This window comes from Passer domesticus, chromosome 23, assembly GCF_036417665.1.
Source record: "Passer domesticus isolate bPasDom1 chromosome 23, bPasDom1.hap1, whole genome shotgun sequence".
Taxonomy (NCBI): Eukaryota; Metazoa; Chordata; class Aves; order Passeriformes; family Passeridae; genus Passer; species Passer domesticus.
The window spans coordinates 1,268,497-1,285,293 of NC_087496.1; the positions used below are offsets into that span (position 1 = coordinate 1,268,497).

Consider the following 16,797-nt stretch of genomic DNA (forward strand, 5'->3'; position numbering starts at 1 on the left):
TCTTGGCTCCTGCTGGGCTTGGGATGCTTCCCTGCCAGGGAAGTGTCACTTGGCAGCAGACCAGGCTCAGCAGGGAGTTGCTGTTTCTCCATTGCACTCAGAAATGCTCCCAGTTGGGTTGGTGCAGTTGCCACCTGCCTTGCTGGTTTGTTTTACAAATTCAGGGGGCATTCCCAGTTGGGAAAGACCCACAGGATCATCTAGCCCAACTCCTGGCCCCTGCACAGACCCCCAACAATCCCACCCTGGGTATCCTGGCAGGGCTGTCCAAAGGCTCCTGGAGCTCTGGCAGCCTTGGGGCCGTGCCCATTCCCTGGGGAGCCTGGGCAGTGCCCAGCACCCTCTGGGGGAAAAACTTTTCCCAGTATCCAACCTAAACTTCCTCTAACATGGCTCAGGCCATTCCCCATGTCCTGTCACAATTTTATGGAGGTGTGAGATACAGCAAATCCATTCCAATCTCTGCCTCCTGAAGAGACCTTGTTCTTTTTCCCTTTGTAGGCAGAGATTCTTTTTTTTTTCCCTCAAGTTTTTCTCTCTTCAAGGAAACTAAATAGAACTTAAATTTAGCCCGACCCCAATTAGCAGGATTGTGCTGGCAGAGGATGTTTGTGGAGAGTGGGAGCTGGTGGAGTGCTGCATTGCAGCAGCTGCACCGTGCCCTGGTTCCTGCCTTGGAATGTTTGGCCAGGAAGCTCCCCACAGCTCCTGGGGTGTGACAGGGGTGGGAGTGAGGGGGTACATGGAGCTGGGCATGTTCTTGAAGAGCCGATGGAGGGACAAGGAATCAGATGGAGCCACAATGCCCACAGGGAGCCCAGGCAGGGCTGGGCTGCTCTGAGGGGTGGGACGGGCCAGCACAGGCCAGGGTGGCTCAGCACCCAGCAGGAGGGGTCTGCACCCAGCAAAAGCCACTTTGCTGTTCTGCAAGTGAGGGACTCCTGAGCTGCTGCACGTGAGGGGTTACTTTACAATGTGCTTCTTATTCAAATACTGCTGGGCTCATGTGCTGGGGTTGCTTGGACTGTAGAGCATGGGGACACCATTTGTTCTTCCAAGCCTGAAGTGTTCCTGTCACTTGTTGGAAATGATCCTTTCTCCCTTAGCAATTGGACTGAAGCACAAGCCAGCCCTGGGGTCCCCCAGTGAGGTGGTGTCACAGATCCACCTCCAGAGATAATCCATCATACAACCTGCTGTACCCACAGATGATTTTGTAGGCTAATGGCACAAGGCTTTCGTTGTGCCTCTTTATGCATTTGTCACATTCATACATCATCAGCTCCCATCAGTGGAAAAGATACATTCACAAATGGAATTTTTAGTTGAAAAGTTTACTAAAGTGAAGGATCTATGCATGATTTTTTAATTGTTGTAAAGTGCCTGTGCCATGTGGTCAGCAAGAGGCATTGACTTCTGCTGAAGATGTAAATGTCTGCAAGAGACAAACTTCACTAACTCACCTGATCCTGCTCTGTGTCCTTCCTGTATTTCCAGTTCTCCACATTTATTCAGAACTAATTTGGACAAGTGTGTAGAATTAAATGAAAAATAAAGTGGAAGAGAATAGCAGAAAATAGCAGATAAGGGATCTGCATCCTTTTCTACACTGTGCAGGAGCAGCAAGGGTTTGCCAGGGATGGTTTTATTCTCCTCAGCTGGTTCTGATGCTCTTCAGAAAGGTCCATAGCAGCACCTTGGGGTTCCTGCTGACATCATGGCTTGTTTGGGGTCCTCTGGAGTTATCCATCCCTTGGAGCTATCCCCACCCTGCTGCTGGGTAATGTTTTTGCCTGACAGTAATTTATGTCAGAGTTGGGTATAGAGGGAACTGTTACCAGGACAGAGAAACATAAAGAATGAGATCTTGCAGCCTCTTGGCTGGCATCTCTGAAAGCCTGGTTCCCCTTAGCTCAAGCACAGGTTTGGCAATCTGTGTGACCCGTTTGGCTCCTGGTATTGATGTGAGGAGCCCCTTTTACCAGCTCAGAATTGCAATTATAATAAAAGGCTGCCTGGCTGGCTTGGAATCCTTGCCATCCTGAAGGAAGCCTTGTTTGGGAATTTGGGACAGTGGAGTCTTACAGATTAAATAATTTCAGTTTTTCTTGCTGTTTAAACTCCCAAGAGTAAATGTAACTAGTTCCCATTCCCTGTTACTGCCCTGTCCCTGTCTATGGCAGGGATAGTCTGAGGGAGCTTTAAGGTCCCTTCCAACCCAAACATCAGTGTTCTGATGCCCCAGGTGCAATCCCTGCTCGTGATGGCTTTGCTCCAAGCTTTTCTCTTCAGAAAGACATTGGAATATTTGCAGAGTTTCCATGTGAAATAGCCCCTCAGTTTTTACCTGCAGCTCCATGGAGTTCTGTGGCAGCTCATCAGCGTGGCCTGTGATTCCCAGGTATGTTTGGAATTGTTATGCCTTGAATGCTTGCTGCCACATCAATGGGTTTGTTCAGGCAATAACAACTTGTTCCTGTACAAAGGTTTATTGAGGTGTTGGTGTTGTGTGGCGTGCATGTGACATTTCCCTCAGAATGGTGACATGGGCCACAGCCATTCCAGCACGGGAGGCAGTGTTGGCTCTGCATGAGGCTGGGAGTTGTGTTAGATGTGCTCACTCTGGGAATGAACCCCTGGGGCATTTTTGTGCTTTCAGTAGGTATTTTCAGAGTATCCAAGCTGACAAGTTGGGATGTGAACTGAAAAGTTTCAAACCTCCAAGCAGGTTCAGCTCTGGCATCCTGCTATCCCAGTTTTCCTTCTGTCTCTGTTTTTAAGCATTTATATGCCTGAAGCAGTTTGTGATTAGGACACAACCCAGAGTTCTGAAGATTTTGTTTGCAATTCTCTTTTCTGCTGAGACATTTCTTGTGTGACTTTGGCAAGTCCCTGCCTCCTTTATGCTTGTTATGCTTGCAGATGGGGATATCTGGAGGTGATTCACCTTCTCTACCCTATTCCAGGTGTTATTTTAAAAAAGGGGAGCCTGACTTCTCCATTGAGCAGGATAAACAATGCATCCTTACTCATCCTGTATAATTTCTGTAATGCTCTCCTGTGTACCTGGGCTTGGTTGTTTATATATAGAGCTGCAGTTCACAAATTAGGGGTGGATCTTGTTTCCTGACAAGGCCACCTAACTGGGGACACTGGAAATCCTCCTGCTCTGCCTCCCTCAGTAGTATTTGTGTATCTATAAACAGTTTTCTGTCACACACGGAGGAAACACTGGCCTGTGTCAGCATTTTCACTTGCACCTGAGTCCCTGTTGTGCACAGCCCTGTGTACACACAGTATAAATGAGGGAGAAAAGGTTTTGAAGTTGCTCTCTGGGACAGGAATTCTGTGGAACTGCTGTGGCTTCAAAACCTCTGGGATGCCAGGTAATCTTAGCCATCCCCTTCCCTCCATCCTGCTGTCCCGACTGTCCTGTTTGTAATTGAATTGGCAGTATATTGAAACCAAGGCAGCCTCAAACATGCCAAGACCAGTTTCCTTTTGGTATTTCCTGATTTATAGTAATTTTTAAAGTCAAAATCAATCTCCAAAGGACTCGGGCAGTCAGTGGTCACAGCTGCACTCAGAGTTCTGGCCCTGAGATGGGAACTCAAACCTGTCCCTGCCACAAAGTTTTGGCCTTGGGGAACTTGTTTGTTATCTCCCATTCCATCTCCAGGCTTGTACAATCAAACTAATAACCCATATCTGCCCCCAAGGTGCCACAAGGTAAATTCCTAATACCCAGGAGGTACTTGGGAGATTAGGAGTGGAATAGAAATATCAAATAGTATTTATCTAAGTGCCAGCACAAGCTGGTACATGGCATCCAGTTGTGAACGTCTGTAAAAATCAAGAAAATTTACCTGTGTGTTCCCCCTGTATTTATTGTGCTCCTCGGGTTGGGTTTGCATCCCAAATCTGAACATTTCTGACGCTGAATTGTGTTTTGTGAAGAGTGTTTTAGGTGCCTGAAGTCCCCCTGGATGTGGCAAGGAGTGTCTCTGTGTGACATCAAAGGCAGATCCAGCAGCCTGGGGAAAAAAGGGAACAGTTGACCCAAATTGGAGATGAGTAGAGAACTCCCCTTGCTGCAGATGTATTCTCTGCTGCGCAGACTAACTGGACACAAGTTGATACTTTCAAGGCCAATAGTTTTGAGTTATTTTGGGCAAATTTCCAACCACAACAGGCACTGTTATTGCTTCACCATCTGCCCTGTGAGTTGCTGGAACTCAAGATTATTGGGTGTGGGGTCAGCATTACAAAGGGGTGCATGGTATCCCTGTGGAGAATCCCTTGTTTGGGGGGCATCCTTGGGGTTGCTGAGCAGGGAACACAAGCTTTTGCTGTTAAAAAAGACCCAGTTTGTCTCTCCCCTTCTCCCTTGCCCTGCCTGCAGCTGCGAGGGGAGGATTCTTTGTGCTTGAGTGACCCTGAGGACAGCTGGGAGTTGAAAATTAATTTGCATTTCGAAACACTACAGCTGTGGGGGGAACAAACATGAGGAAAAATGTCAAAGGCAGTACAGGAATTGCTTGTGCTCTTATCCTGCTGCTGTTAGCATGGGGAGAACTTTCCCCCCTCTCATTTTATTGGAGGGAGTGTAGCTGGTCTAAACAAAAAAGCTCCAGCACACTGGCCAAATCTGAGCATTATTAGTGTCTTGTTGGATATTCACTGAAGGAGCTGTCAAGCATTGGAACTGCTCAGGCTGCCCAGGGATTTAAAGTCTGTGGGGTTGTGGCACTTGGGGACATGGTTCAGCCATGACAGTGCTGGGAGAGCAGTTGGACTCAATCTTAGAGGCTTTTCCACCTTAATGATTCTGCGATATTTTGTATTAAAACAAATTAAACCTGAGCTCTGGGAAATGGGTGGGTGCAGCCTGGGATAGGGATTGGCTGTACAACATCTCCATCATGGCTAGTGGGCAGGGAGGTCCCCTGCAGCCCTCAGATGCCAGGCTGTCCTGGCACAGCCAGGGGAATGTTGCTGATCTGCCAGGACCTGACAGACGTGGCTAGTGAGCTGCCCTGCCTGGTGCAGCCCAGGGGGATTTCTCTTCTCCAGGCCTGAACTTTGCACTTTCCTTTCCACAGTCCTGGCTGAGCTGCCATAAAAGAATTCCAGGCTGGGGAAGCAGAGTCCAGTGCTGCTCCCTCTGAGCTCTGCCTGGGTCAGGGATCCAGCTCAGGGGTTGTGCTTTGCTCTGCCGTGGCTGAACTCTCCCAAGTGCAAAAGTCCCACTCCAGATCACAACTGTGTGTGTGGGACCAGGAACTGGGGCAGCTTGGACTTTACACAGCTCATCCCCAGTGTGGGTAATGTCAGTGTGGCTCACAGCCTGGAAATGAGGGGAAGGGGTTGAAGAATCATGGAATCCCAGACTGGTTTGGGTTGGAAGGGACCTCAGATCCCACCCACTGCCACAGGCAAGGACTCCTTCCACTAGACCAGGTTGCTCCAAGCCCCATCCTGTTGCCATGATATTTTAGTGAAAAAGCCTCTGCTAGGATTTTTCCTGTCCTGAGGAGCTGAGAGCCTCAGGAAAGAAATGTAAACAATAACTGTGTGCTGCTGTGGAGTGCCACAGGTGCATCTTCCATTGGTCCATGTGGATTTAGTTTTCAATCAGTGACCAATCACAGCCACCTGGGCCAAGGCTGTGAGCAGGCACAGGATTTTTGTTATTCATTCCTATTCGATTCTTGTCTTTGTAGCCTTCTGATCTTCTTCTCTCTGTTCTTTTTAGTATAGTTGTAATGCAGTATTTTAGTATAATATATAACATAATAAATCAGCCTTCTGATGAAAATGGAGTCAAGCCTCGTGTCCTCGTCCAAGGAATCTCAGATTAAACAAGACCATCCAACAGACATCCAGGCCTTGAGCATCTTGGAAAGGAAGGAAAGTGTCTGTTTGGTTGGACTTGTATTTCTCTTGGTGGTTCACACAGGAGGACAGAGATTTAGGAATGAGACAAAAGTGAGACAGAAGTCCTGAGAAGAGAGTCTTTGAAAGTTTGATGTTTTTCTGAATGTGCAGGGGCTGGTGGGGTTGGTGTGCCTGTGGAATGGCATGTGCAGGAACAGTATTGTGTGACACAGAGCTCCTGTGCAACAATAAAGAGAAAATCCTTAATCTCTCTCCTCTGCTGCTTCACACCTTTGTGTAACTAAGGTGGAGGGAAGAGCTTCAGAAATTAGCAATTTAAAAGTCACAGTCACATATTACAGGGTTTATACTGTTTTTTTTTAAGGAAATATTTTGAAGGAAATATATTTCCAAGTGTTTTGGAAAATGGCCTTGATCTTGGAGGTCTTTTCCAACCTTAGTGGTTCTGAAATTAAGTTAAAATAGGAAATTTTTGGAGTAAAAGCAACTGTATTTCTTCAAGAGGGGATATTCCCTTTTAGGTTTTTACATCCCCCATTAATGGCAAGGGAGTTGGGATTTATGTGGCTAATTCTAGATATTTGGAAGTTGTCAGTCTTGGCCAGGCACAGAATTCCAAGAAAAGGGGCTCATGCTGCTGCAGTGGCACTGTTTGTGCTGTGCTGGGTGTGTGTCTTCTGCTGCCTTTTCCCCTGCCTGTCCTTCCCTGCTGTTCCCAAAGGCAGCCTGGACAACCAGGGGTGAGCTTCTCCACCTGCATTTTATCTGATGCCTGGTTGTTCCAGTTTCTATCCTGGTGGCTCAAAACAGCCTTTAACCTTCTGTTGCTCAGGTCTGGATTTTCCATGTGTGTCCCAGGTCTGCTGGTTGTCACCTCTGCTGAGGCAGAGCTTTGGGCAGTCTGTTTTCCATGCTCCTGGAGGCTGAGCTCCCTTGGGGGGTTGCTATGTGTGGAATTCAGTGAGGAGCAGCAGCCCAGGTGCTCTGAGCCATTGTTCAGCCCCAAGGCCTGGCCTGTGGGACCTGCACTCCACTGATGTATTTGGGAAAATGCCAGTGCTAGAGGGGGGCTTGCTGGGAGGCCTCGTGCTCTGGGCTGAATAAACACTTCTGGTTCCAATAACGTGCTAATAAAATAAAATAATATACAACACAAGCAAGCCTCTCAAAGCCCAGGGAGGGAACATTACAAAATATTAAAAAAGAAAACCCCACCCAACAAGATGATAGGAAAGGAAATATGCCTCATGTGAGGATTAATCAAAATGTTTTTCAGAATGAGAACCGTAGAATTTCTGCTTCCTCTTAATGGCAGAGAATTAAGCAGTTAACGAGCCCTTGGAGATGCAATAAACCTTTCAAACCAGCTGAGAGATGCTTTGGAAGGACTTGAATTAATTCCTTTGGCTGCTGTAATGATGAAATGTGCTGGAGTCCCCTTTGGTGAGGCATCCACATTTCCAGCCCTTTGCACTTTGTCTCCTGGAAGCACCTGATGTTGGAGGTGTTGGAAGGAGGGAGGGAGGGGTGGTTGTTTCACAGTGGGAGGCATGTGCAGTGTCCATGCACAGCTGGGTGTTCCCAGGTAGCACCTGGCAGTGCATTTTAGCTGCCTGCAGCTGAGGCAGCAGCTGCACTGCTGGGAGGTTTTCTGGAGTCCTGCCTGAAGACCCCATGGCTCAGAAGAGGACTAAAGTCCCACTGAGGATCTGTGACTTTTGTTACTTGCCTGAGAATGTGGCCCTGGCAAGGGCTGTGTGCTTGGCTGGATAAGCCAGGCACCAGTTGTGGGCTCAGAGGTTCCCTGACCCAGTTCCCTGGATGGGGCTGCAGGAATGCACTGAGTGTCACTTGCTCCCTCCTCCCGCCTTTCCCAAAGCTCCTGAGCACTGCCAGGAGCCGGGTGCTGACCCAGGTGGGCCTTTATGGCTCCTAATGCAAACCACGTGTGCCATTGAGTCTGGCTGTTGTAATTGCAGGAAACCACAGTAATTAACTGCCATTAGTAGAACTTTAGTGTTGCTGCTGGTGTATCCTGTGAGAGGAAATCTCCTTTGGTTCCCTGCTGAGATACCTGCCTGGTTCAAATCTGGGTTGTGGCTTGGGATCTGGAAGCCAAAATCAGTTCCTGACCTGAGAAGTTCACCTGCAGGGGAAGGATTTCTGCAGCAGATGGACACGGTACCTGAAAAAGCCACAGTGTGGTGTCAGAAGCTGCTGTAGGTGTTGGTCTGGGCACACTTGACAATTTGCAAAATTAAGTATTGTGCTGTCATCCTGCCTTTTCCTTCTGAGGGAACAGTCACTGTTCCCTCCATGTGTGGGTGTACATCTCTAAAATGGGTACTAAAGGGCTGGGGATTCAAAGGGCAGAGGGAGGTTAAACACACACCCAGTGGCCAGGTGTCATCTCTGTTCAGAAATCTGAAAAATGAAGTCACCATTCCTGCAAAGGCCCCTCAGGTACAATTTTAGCCCTGCTTGAATTTCAGTCTCTTCTCCAACCCTGCAGAATTCCCCCAAAATATCCGTGGTGCTGGTATGGTATATTTAGCTTAAAGAACAGATCGTCCTGGTAACCAGATGAGGAGATGCTTGGAACAAGCCTGCTGGGATCTTTCCAGGGTATGTTAATTACTCTCACTGTGCCCAGGCGTGACAGAAGAGAACTTTAGGCAGAGCATTGGTGCTGTAGCCCTTGCATTCCCTTTGGCTCCCCTGCCCTGCTCCACTGTCACTCCAGGTTTCCTGCTGGGAATGGGGCAGGCAGGGAGAGTGCTGTTTATCTGCCTCTTGGTGTGTTTGCTTCTTTATTTATTTGCCTGTTTATTATTTACATTTTGATTTACTTATTTAGCAGGCTCTGCTGATTCCAGGGGACCTCTCCTGTTGTTGCAGTAGGGATCATTAAGGTCTTTGGGATTTGCACCTTTAGCAGATCTTGCCACAGCACTTCCAAGCTTGGGCAGACTCCTTTGCCCAGTCCTCTGGGACTCCTGGATGCAGGAAATGCTGCTGATGGAGGCTCAGCCCTGTGCAGGTCACTGGTGGGGTCTGAGATCTCTGGCCCATTGTAAGAGGTGGTTGTGGGACAGACATGCAGGGACATCCAATGGGGTCTTGCTTCAGCTGTGTCTGGCAGTCTGGGGTGTTCTCCCACAGAGGACAAGCACCACTGGCTGTGTCAGCACACAGAGCCTTGTCCTTGTCCTTTGCTGCACGGGATGGAGCTGTTCCACCTCTGCTACAATGCACACTTCAGCCCTTTCTGGCCATTGCTTGAGTAGGATAGAACTCCTTCCCTGTCCACTTCCAGCCTTAAAAAATTTCTCCTTCAAGAGGTGTTGAGTCTATTTGAATAAAGGCTTAAGTGTTGTCCTCCAGAAGTGTTTTTGAGACAATATGAGAATTTCAGGCCTCGTGTTCCACCTGCTCTGCTCGGATCTGTCCTTGTGGGTGACTGATGGATGTGTTCCCAGCGTGTCCTGGGTGTGTGTTCAGTGAGAACCTGTTGCCTTTCCCAGGTTCAGGGTGTGTCTGTTGGTTCCTGAAGCCATCAGCTGTGGTCCTCCTTGGAGCTCCTGGATGCTGAGGTAGCACAAGGCTTCACCTCCACTGGTTTTTGTTCCTCAGAAAGCAGCTCTTGGTTCCCAAGGCTCTTTGCTTAATGTACAAGGACTCTGCTTGCCTCAAAGTCTGCCCCAACAGGAAAATGGTGAGAACTGCTGTACATCCCTGGGAATGTAGCACTGGAGCTTGGCTGGCTCAGTTCTGGCTGTCTCTGGGTGCCTTGGAGCATTCCAGGTGCAGGGTCTAATCTGCTCCCGCTGAGCCTGTGGGTGACGTGCTGCAGGATTTACAGCTCTCACCGTGTCCTGTGCTCCAGCGTGCAGCAGACGTGCCTTATCCTGGATACAGCTGCTGATTTCCAGGGAGCCCTCTGAAATGAGCCTTTCCTCCAGCTGTGAGGGTTTGCTGCAGGCTGGGGAAGCAGCCTTGTGGAGGCTGGCGGGAGCACGGAGCATCCAAGTGCAGCAGCACTTGGGAGCACACTGCCTGGCAGATGGCATTTGCTGTGGTGTAAGGGGATTTGCCACATGACCTGCTTGGCATCGGTGTCACGTGGCACACTGATCAGACCTGGCATCTGAAGAACACACTGAGATCAGCAGAGGAGCTGGTGCAAAAAGCTGGCTGGCAGGGGGATCCACAGGAATCCCAGCTTTGTCCATGAAGGTTTGCTGATGCTCACAGGAGCTTCATCCTGGTTTTCTCTCTGTGTTTGGGGCAGTTTTAGTGCCTTTTGTAAATCCAGTGATTTGCTCCTCCTCAAGCTTACATGGATGGACACACAGCTCCAGCACTGGATGTGCATGAGCCTGGGAAGCCAGCTGGAAGGAATGGGGTGGTGAAGCGGCTGCAATATTAACCTGACACCTAATTATATCCCCTGGGCTGATTTTTCCATTCTGTCATGCCCCGCTCTGTCTGCACTTTCTGTGAGTGTGGGATGCTGTGGAGCTCTCCATATCCAGCCATGCTCTGGCAGACATTTGTGATGAAATTATCAGTTGTAAAAGCTCTCCTGTCTGTGCCGCCAAAAGCAGCATCTCCCTGATGTTTATATTTCCTTAAAGCAAGGATAGATTAATCCTGTATAGATTTGAAAGATAGTATTTATTCTATTTTACAGCTCTTCTAGAATGGGGTTTCACACCATAGTTCCCATGAGAGTTGCCATGGGACCTGCACTGTCTCTGACCAGAACTAGCTTTTTTTGACCTGATTCATATTCTGTCATTCCCTTGTTAAAGCAGGAACACCTCTGGCCAGTTTGCACATCAACTCCTGAAGTTCAATTTCCTACAGACTTTCTCCCCTAGGGAGGAGCTGAAGCCATGGTCCAGGTGGGAGCGGTTTGGCACCTGCCAAGAGGTCTGTACTAACGGTGGCTGTTGTTGCTCAGTGCCCCAGGTCCTCAAGAGCTGCACGGAGTTCATCGAGAAGCACGGCATTGTGGATGGCATATACCGGCTCTCCGGGATCGCCTCCAACATCCAGAAGCTCCGGTAAGGGGGGGCCTGCCAGCCCCTGGCACGGGCAGGGCACAGCCTGGGCTGCCTCTGGCACCTTCACCCTGCAGGAAGCTTTCCTTCAGCATGCAGTATCAGCATCCTGGTGTCACTATGCTGGCATGTTTCATTCCTGTTCTTTTTCTCTCCAGGAGCCCTTTGGAGCAGCTGATGTTTCTCCCTGCTGCCTTGGGCTCCTGGCTTAGCAGCAGTTAATTGGGAATGTGCAAAGGATGCATGCCTGAGTCTGGTGGGTGGCATTGGTGTGCTGCACAGGGAAGGGCCAAGAGTGTGCTCTGGTTAGGAGCTGTTCCCATCACAGCAAACTTCCTTTCTTCTTTTATGAGGCTGTTGTCCTCCTGTCGTTTGGTGTAGAATGTTCTGCTTGGAGCATTGATGTGCTGAGTGGATGTGACTCACCAGCACTGTTCCTGGGCCCACAGCCTGGCAGAGGCAGCACAGGGCTATTTGCAATGGGCAGAGTATCTTTTTTGTACCAGCTGTCCCCCAGTTCAGTGGGCAGGTTTGAGCTGTTAATCCTGTTTCTTATCCCAGCAAGTCCCATTTTGAAAATCTAGTCCCAAGGTTTTGATATGCAGGATCTAAAGGCTCTGACTGGAACTGTGACTGAATAAAACATTTTTGTTTCAGTTATATCCCTTTATTCCCCATTTTGACTTGTGCTGGACCATCCATCTAATCTCTGCCCTAGTCCATTTTTTTCCTTTTGTGTTGCCAAGACCATTTTCTCCTTCATTGTGTATCAAAGGTGCTTTCAAAATGGTTTTCTAAAATTGTAATGGCATCATTTCCTGTTGTAGTGCAGAGAATGAAGTGACAGCCTGTTTTCCAGGTTTCTGAGATGTTCCAAAGACAAAAGGAAGGGAGTACATGGCATAACTTACTGACACAGTCCTGTTCATGTAAATCCCTACAGATTTTGAGTGTTTGATGAACATAAGACACATCTTGCTGCAGTTCCCAGCTGTATAAACAGGGCATTAGGCTCATTCCAAAGCTGGGGCTGCAGCATCCTTACAAATGAATCACTGTGCTTAGGTTTTCCATAGAAGAACTGGATCTCCTGGATTTAAAGGGCTTTTTGGTTGGAGAGAAGGTTAGAGAATGTATTCCACGTGGGAGATTTCCATGGGACAGATGTTGGCTCTTCAGTAGCTGCCTTCATTTGGCAGGTTGGCAAAACAGCCACTGTTGATTTGGGGTGTTGATCCCTGTATTTTGGTATCCTGGCTCCTTTTGAGAAGCTGTGGAGTTTTTCTTCACCTAACAAAGTCTTCCTTTGGGCCAGAAGGAATAACATGTAGCTCTGGAAACAGCCAGTGCAGAGAGGGTTAAATGTGGTGGGGTATCCCTCTCTTCCTTCCGTATTCACTTCAGCAAGGGAACATTTGACAGAGTGTGAGCTTTATTCCTCGGAAAAACCACTGGAGTAGGGCAGGATATGGGCAGGGAGTTTGAGCCAGGGCTGAGTGTCTTTGTGTGGGGTGGGCTGGTGCCTTCCTGGGCTTTTCTGTGGAGCCAAGTGCAGGAGCTGAGTTTCTGTCCCACATGTGAGCAAGGGATGAGTCAGAAGCTGCCTGTGGAAATGGTGTTTGCTGGACACTGGGGGTATGGAAAATTGAATTCTTCCTTTCCTCCTCTGCTGTCTTCAGGGTGAGGAAGGAATGGGCTGTTCACCCTGAGAAGGTGGGGACCTCTCCTGCTCCGTGTCTGGTGGGAGTGAAAGGCTTCCCATGGGCAGTGTCCATGTCCAGGGATGGAAGGAGTTCATCCTGATTCCAGGAGGGCTCAGCTACAAACACACCTGGAGCCCTGGGCATGTTCTGCTCCTCAGGCAGGGTGAGCTCAGGGGTTGTGTGACCCCTGGGCACAACCTGCCAGCTTTGGGTGGGGGACAGGACAGGGACAGGGATGGGCCACCTCACTCAGCCCACTCAGTGAGGTTGCAGTGCTGGCAGTTTGAGTCCCCATGGCTGTGGGCAGCCTGAAGACTCTGTCAGGGACCCCAAGGTTCTCCAGCTCCCAGGGCCTGGCTCACAGCTCTCACCCCCCCGGAGTGTCCTGCTAATTGGAAACAGCACTTCCTAGCATATATGCCAGCAGCAAGCCAGCCCTCGGCCTTCTGAGCTCAGCTTTTATTTCATAAACATTGGTGATTGGGTTTTTTCTCTCTCTGAAAACCAAGGGAGTGCTATGGGGTTTTCTTCATGTGGTTCCTGGCTGTCTTCTCCCTGTAGCAGAGGCAGACTCAGCTCACCAGCTCATCCCCCAGGAATTCCTGCACTCACTGGTTTCCATGTGCTGCTGATGGAAGTGCTGCTGGCAGGACTTTATCGTTGCCATTTGCAGGCCTTTGAAATGCAGAGGGACAGCAGCTTTCATCCTTCCTATGGGCAATCCCAGTCACAGCCCTTGGGAGTTAAACTTGTGGTCTTGGAAGATGTTCTCTGGAGGCTTTGCAAAAAGCCCTGATGCAGCAAAAGGGATTGCAGCCAGTTGGTTGTAAAATTAACTGAAAATGCTTTATTAGAAAAAGGAAAAGTCTCTTTTTTGAAAAATATCCCCACTGGCTGCCCCACAGCCATGGGTCATGTGGTGTTGGTGACTAAGTGTTTATTTTTTCCTGTAAATCAGGAAAGCCTTGCTGTAATTTGTGCTGGGTTTGATTTCTTTCCTCCTTCTCAAAGCCCTTTACCCATTTCTCTGTTCTCATTGCCAGCCACGAGTTTGACTCTGAGCAGATTCCCGACCTGACCAAGGACATTTACATCCAGGACATCCACTGTGTGGGCTCCCTGTGCAAGCTGTACTTCCGAGAGCTCCCCAACCCCCTGCTCACCTACCAACTCTACGAGAAGTTCTCAGTGAGTGCCAGGCACATGTGGGGCAATTTCCCCTTCAGTGGGCCTTCAGGTGGTGGAGCAGAGAAATCCTTGGAAGCTGGACTTGCCTTTCACACACTTCCCTCCCTGGCTGCTCTGCCTCACTTGGGGTTTTTAGAGCCATCAGGAGGGTGTGTCACCAAAATTGCTGTGCTGCCCGCACTCCCGATTCCACCCTGCCATTCCAGAAGGGGCTGGCAGTGCCCAGGGTCTGAGGGGCCTTTTCTGTGTCCCCTTTAGGTCACTCAGAGGTGCCTTTGTCCCCTGTGCCATGCTGTGTGGGTTCCACTTGTTGGTCCACAGCAGATGGTCCCTGGCACAATTCCCATGCTTTGCAGGAATTCCCCTCTCGTTTGCCATTTCCCAGGAATGGGATTGGAAGCAAATGCTGCTCTGAGCTGATTGTCTTCTGCAGGAATTCTCTATGCCATTAACATTCCCCAGGTCATGACTTGCTTGCCCTTCCTTACATGATCCATGTGCTGCTCTGTCCCCAAGACAGACCCCCTTCCCCAAGGGGGAGAAGAGCAACAAAACTCACCTCACTACCAAGGCTGGCATATTGCGGATTTATTTGCAGCTAAATCCTTTCCTGCCTCATTCCAGGATGCTGTTTCTGCTGCTACAGATGAGGAAAGGCTGGTTAAAATCCACGATGTGATCCAGCAGCTGCCCCCTCCCCACTACAGGTGAGTGCAGCCTTTGGGGTCTTGGCATTTTGTGAGAGGAATTCTGTAATTCCAGTTTCCCTCTCAAGACAGCCACACTGTGCCTCTGCATATTGAAATGGTTATGGCTGTAGAAAGTTGGTTTCTGTTTTAGTTAGCTCCTTACCAAACACTGTGCACTAGACATGGTCTTACTTCAGGTTCTTGGAAACTCCATCTAGGAGGGAAATAGGAGCTTGTTATGTTAGAGTAAGGAAACAGTTTTATTGTGGGGGGGCACAATACCAGTGCTAAGAGCACTTTAAAAAAAGTGAAATATAGCCAAAAAATTGCTCAGGCTTCAGCCAAACTTGGTCAACTGTATTTTGTCTGCAGTTTGCCTCTCCCTGCAATAATAGTAACTAGCAAATAATAACAATACTCTGAGAATAACTGATGTAATTAATTACATTAGTGTAATGTATTAGAGTAGCATGATATAGTGTTTAAAAATCACCAATTAAAATACTATATTCAAGCTAATTAGTAGTAATAAGAACTCATGCTGTATGGTAATGAGTCTTGACTAAGAACAACAACATTTTAACAGTCTATAATATTAAAAATTATGGCAGGGTATGGTGAAAAGGTACCAGACAAATTGGTGTTGGTGATTAGCTTTAATAACTACATAGAGTATTGTATGCTAATGAGACTTAAACAGTAATAACTAGTGATGTGTGGTAAGTAGCATTCACTAATTGTGAATTGTAATTGGTAGTTGTTTACAGATAGATGCATATTTTAATTGGCTGGGTCAGCTCCCCTGATGTGTCCCAGTGGTTTTTGGGGTAAATGCAGGCAGTGCTTGGCTATTGATTCCTAATTAGAATATTTCATGACAATCATCAATTGATTGTTGTAATAATAATTAATTGATGATTGGTGAAGTCAGAATTCTGGTCTAAGGGGTCAGGTGTAACACATGATGACAGCTATTGATAACTATTTATAGTCATTTCTGCCAATAAATGTTTACATTTCAGTTACAGTCATATGTGGTCATTAGCTGGACAATTGCAATGCTGCAATGAGTGGTATAAATAACTAATTATAAAAGTTAACTGGGATTTAACTGATGTGTTATAAACTAAAACTGTGTTACTTGCTCTTCAAATAAGGTTGGCTAGTTGGTGCAACAGCTGCTGCTTGTAGTAACTAATTGCAATATTGATGTTAACTGAGGGGGTGTGTGGCCCTTTCAAAAATAAACTGATCTCTTTCTTTTCCATTCACCTTTACCCTGAAATGATTTTTACTTTTGGGGCTGGTTAAACTGGGTTCTGGTACCAGCAGCATATGAGTCTCAGAGTCTCAGAGAGGGGGCACAGCCAACAGCAGGATGTGGAATGCTGTAGGTCACAGGTTGCTGCTCTCCTTTCCTGGGGTTTGCTTGGAGAAAGGAAAAAACACTTTCTTTTTCTGCTACTCAGTTATGAGAAGTTGCAGGCAGGAGATGTCTCTTTGGTTTCCAGACTGAGCCATTTGCTTCACTTCCAATCTTATCTATTTGTGGCATTTTGAGCCCTAAAACACCCTCTCTGTTCCATCTCCCTTCCCCCCAAAAAGGATAGGCTGTGAAACAGACACAAGCCAGGGGCGCCGGGAGGGTACAGCAGCATTTTTACTGCCACTGCCTGGTCCCTCCTCCCTAGCATATATTAAACACAACAGTGCTTAATATACAAATCCCACCATTTTTTAATGTGAACAGAAGCCTCTGAAGTTTAACCTTCGGTCTGCATTACCCACCTGTGAGAAACCTGCAACCAGTGTTTTCAATGTTCTGGGGTGTCTGAAGCAATCCAGTCGCTGTGGATTAGCATTCCACATCCTTCCCCACACATCCCTGAGCAGCCCCTCATGGCTGTCACACACCTGCAAAGGGTTTTTCCTGGAACTGTGCATTTCTTGAGCCTGGACCAGTCAGAAACTCCCAGTCAGTATTGCCAAAGCCAGGCCCACCGTGGGGCTGAGGGGAAGGAGTTCAGCCTTCTCTTCTGGGAGCTGTCAGACCAAAAGGAAATAATGAGCTGGGTTTGTGCTGTGGATCATGGCCTGGCTTTGCTCAGTGGTGCTGAACATTTGCTTCTCTCCTGTTTTCCAGGACACTGGAATTCCTAATGAGACATTTGGCTCGTCTGGCTGATTATTGCTCCATCACAAATATGCACACCAAGAACTTGGCCATCGTCTGGGCTCCAAACCTCCTCAGGT

The 16,797-nt window shown here is 48.2% G+C and overlaps 1 protein-coding gene across 8 annotated transcripts in view; it reads left to right on the plus strand.

The window, feature by feature from the left end:
- ARHGAP32 (Rho GTPase activating protein 32) overlaps positions 1-16,797 on the plus strand; it is a 237,929-nt gene that overhangs the window by 205,299 nt on the left and 15,833 nt on the right. For all 8 annotated transcript variants that reach the window (XM_064397872.1, XM_064397871.1, XM_064397870.1 and 5 more), the window contains 4 exons: positions 10,865-10,967; positions 13,711-13,855; positions 14,480-14,562; positions 16,688-16,795. In XM_064397872.1, coding sequence (XP_064253942.1) covers positions 10,865-10,967; positions 13,711-13,855; positions 14,480-14,562; positions 16,688-16,795 — 439 coding nt within the window. The remainder of the gene's footprint in view (positions 1-10,864; positions 10,968-13,710; positions 13,856-14,479; positions 14,563-16,687; positions 16,796-16,797) is intronic.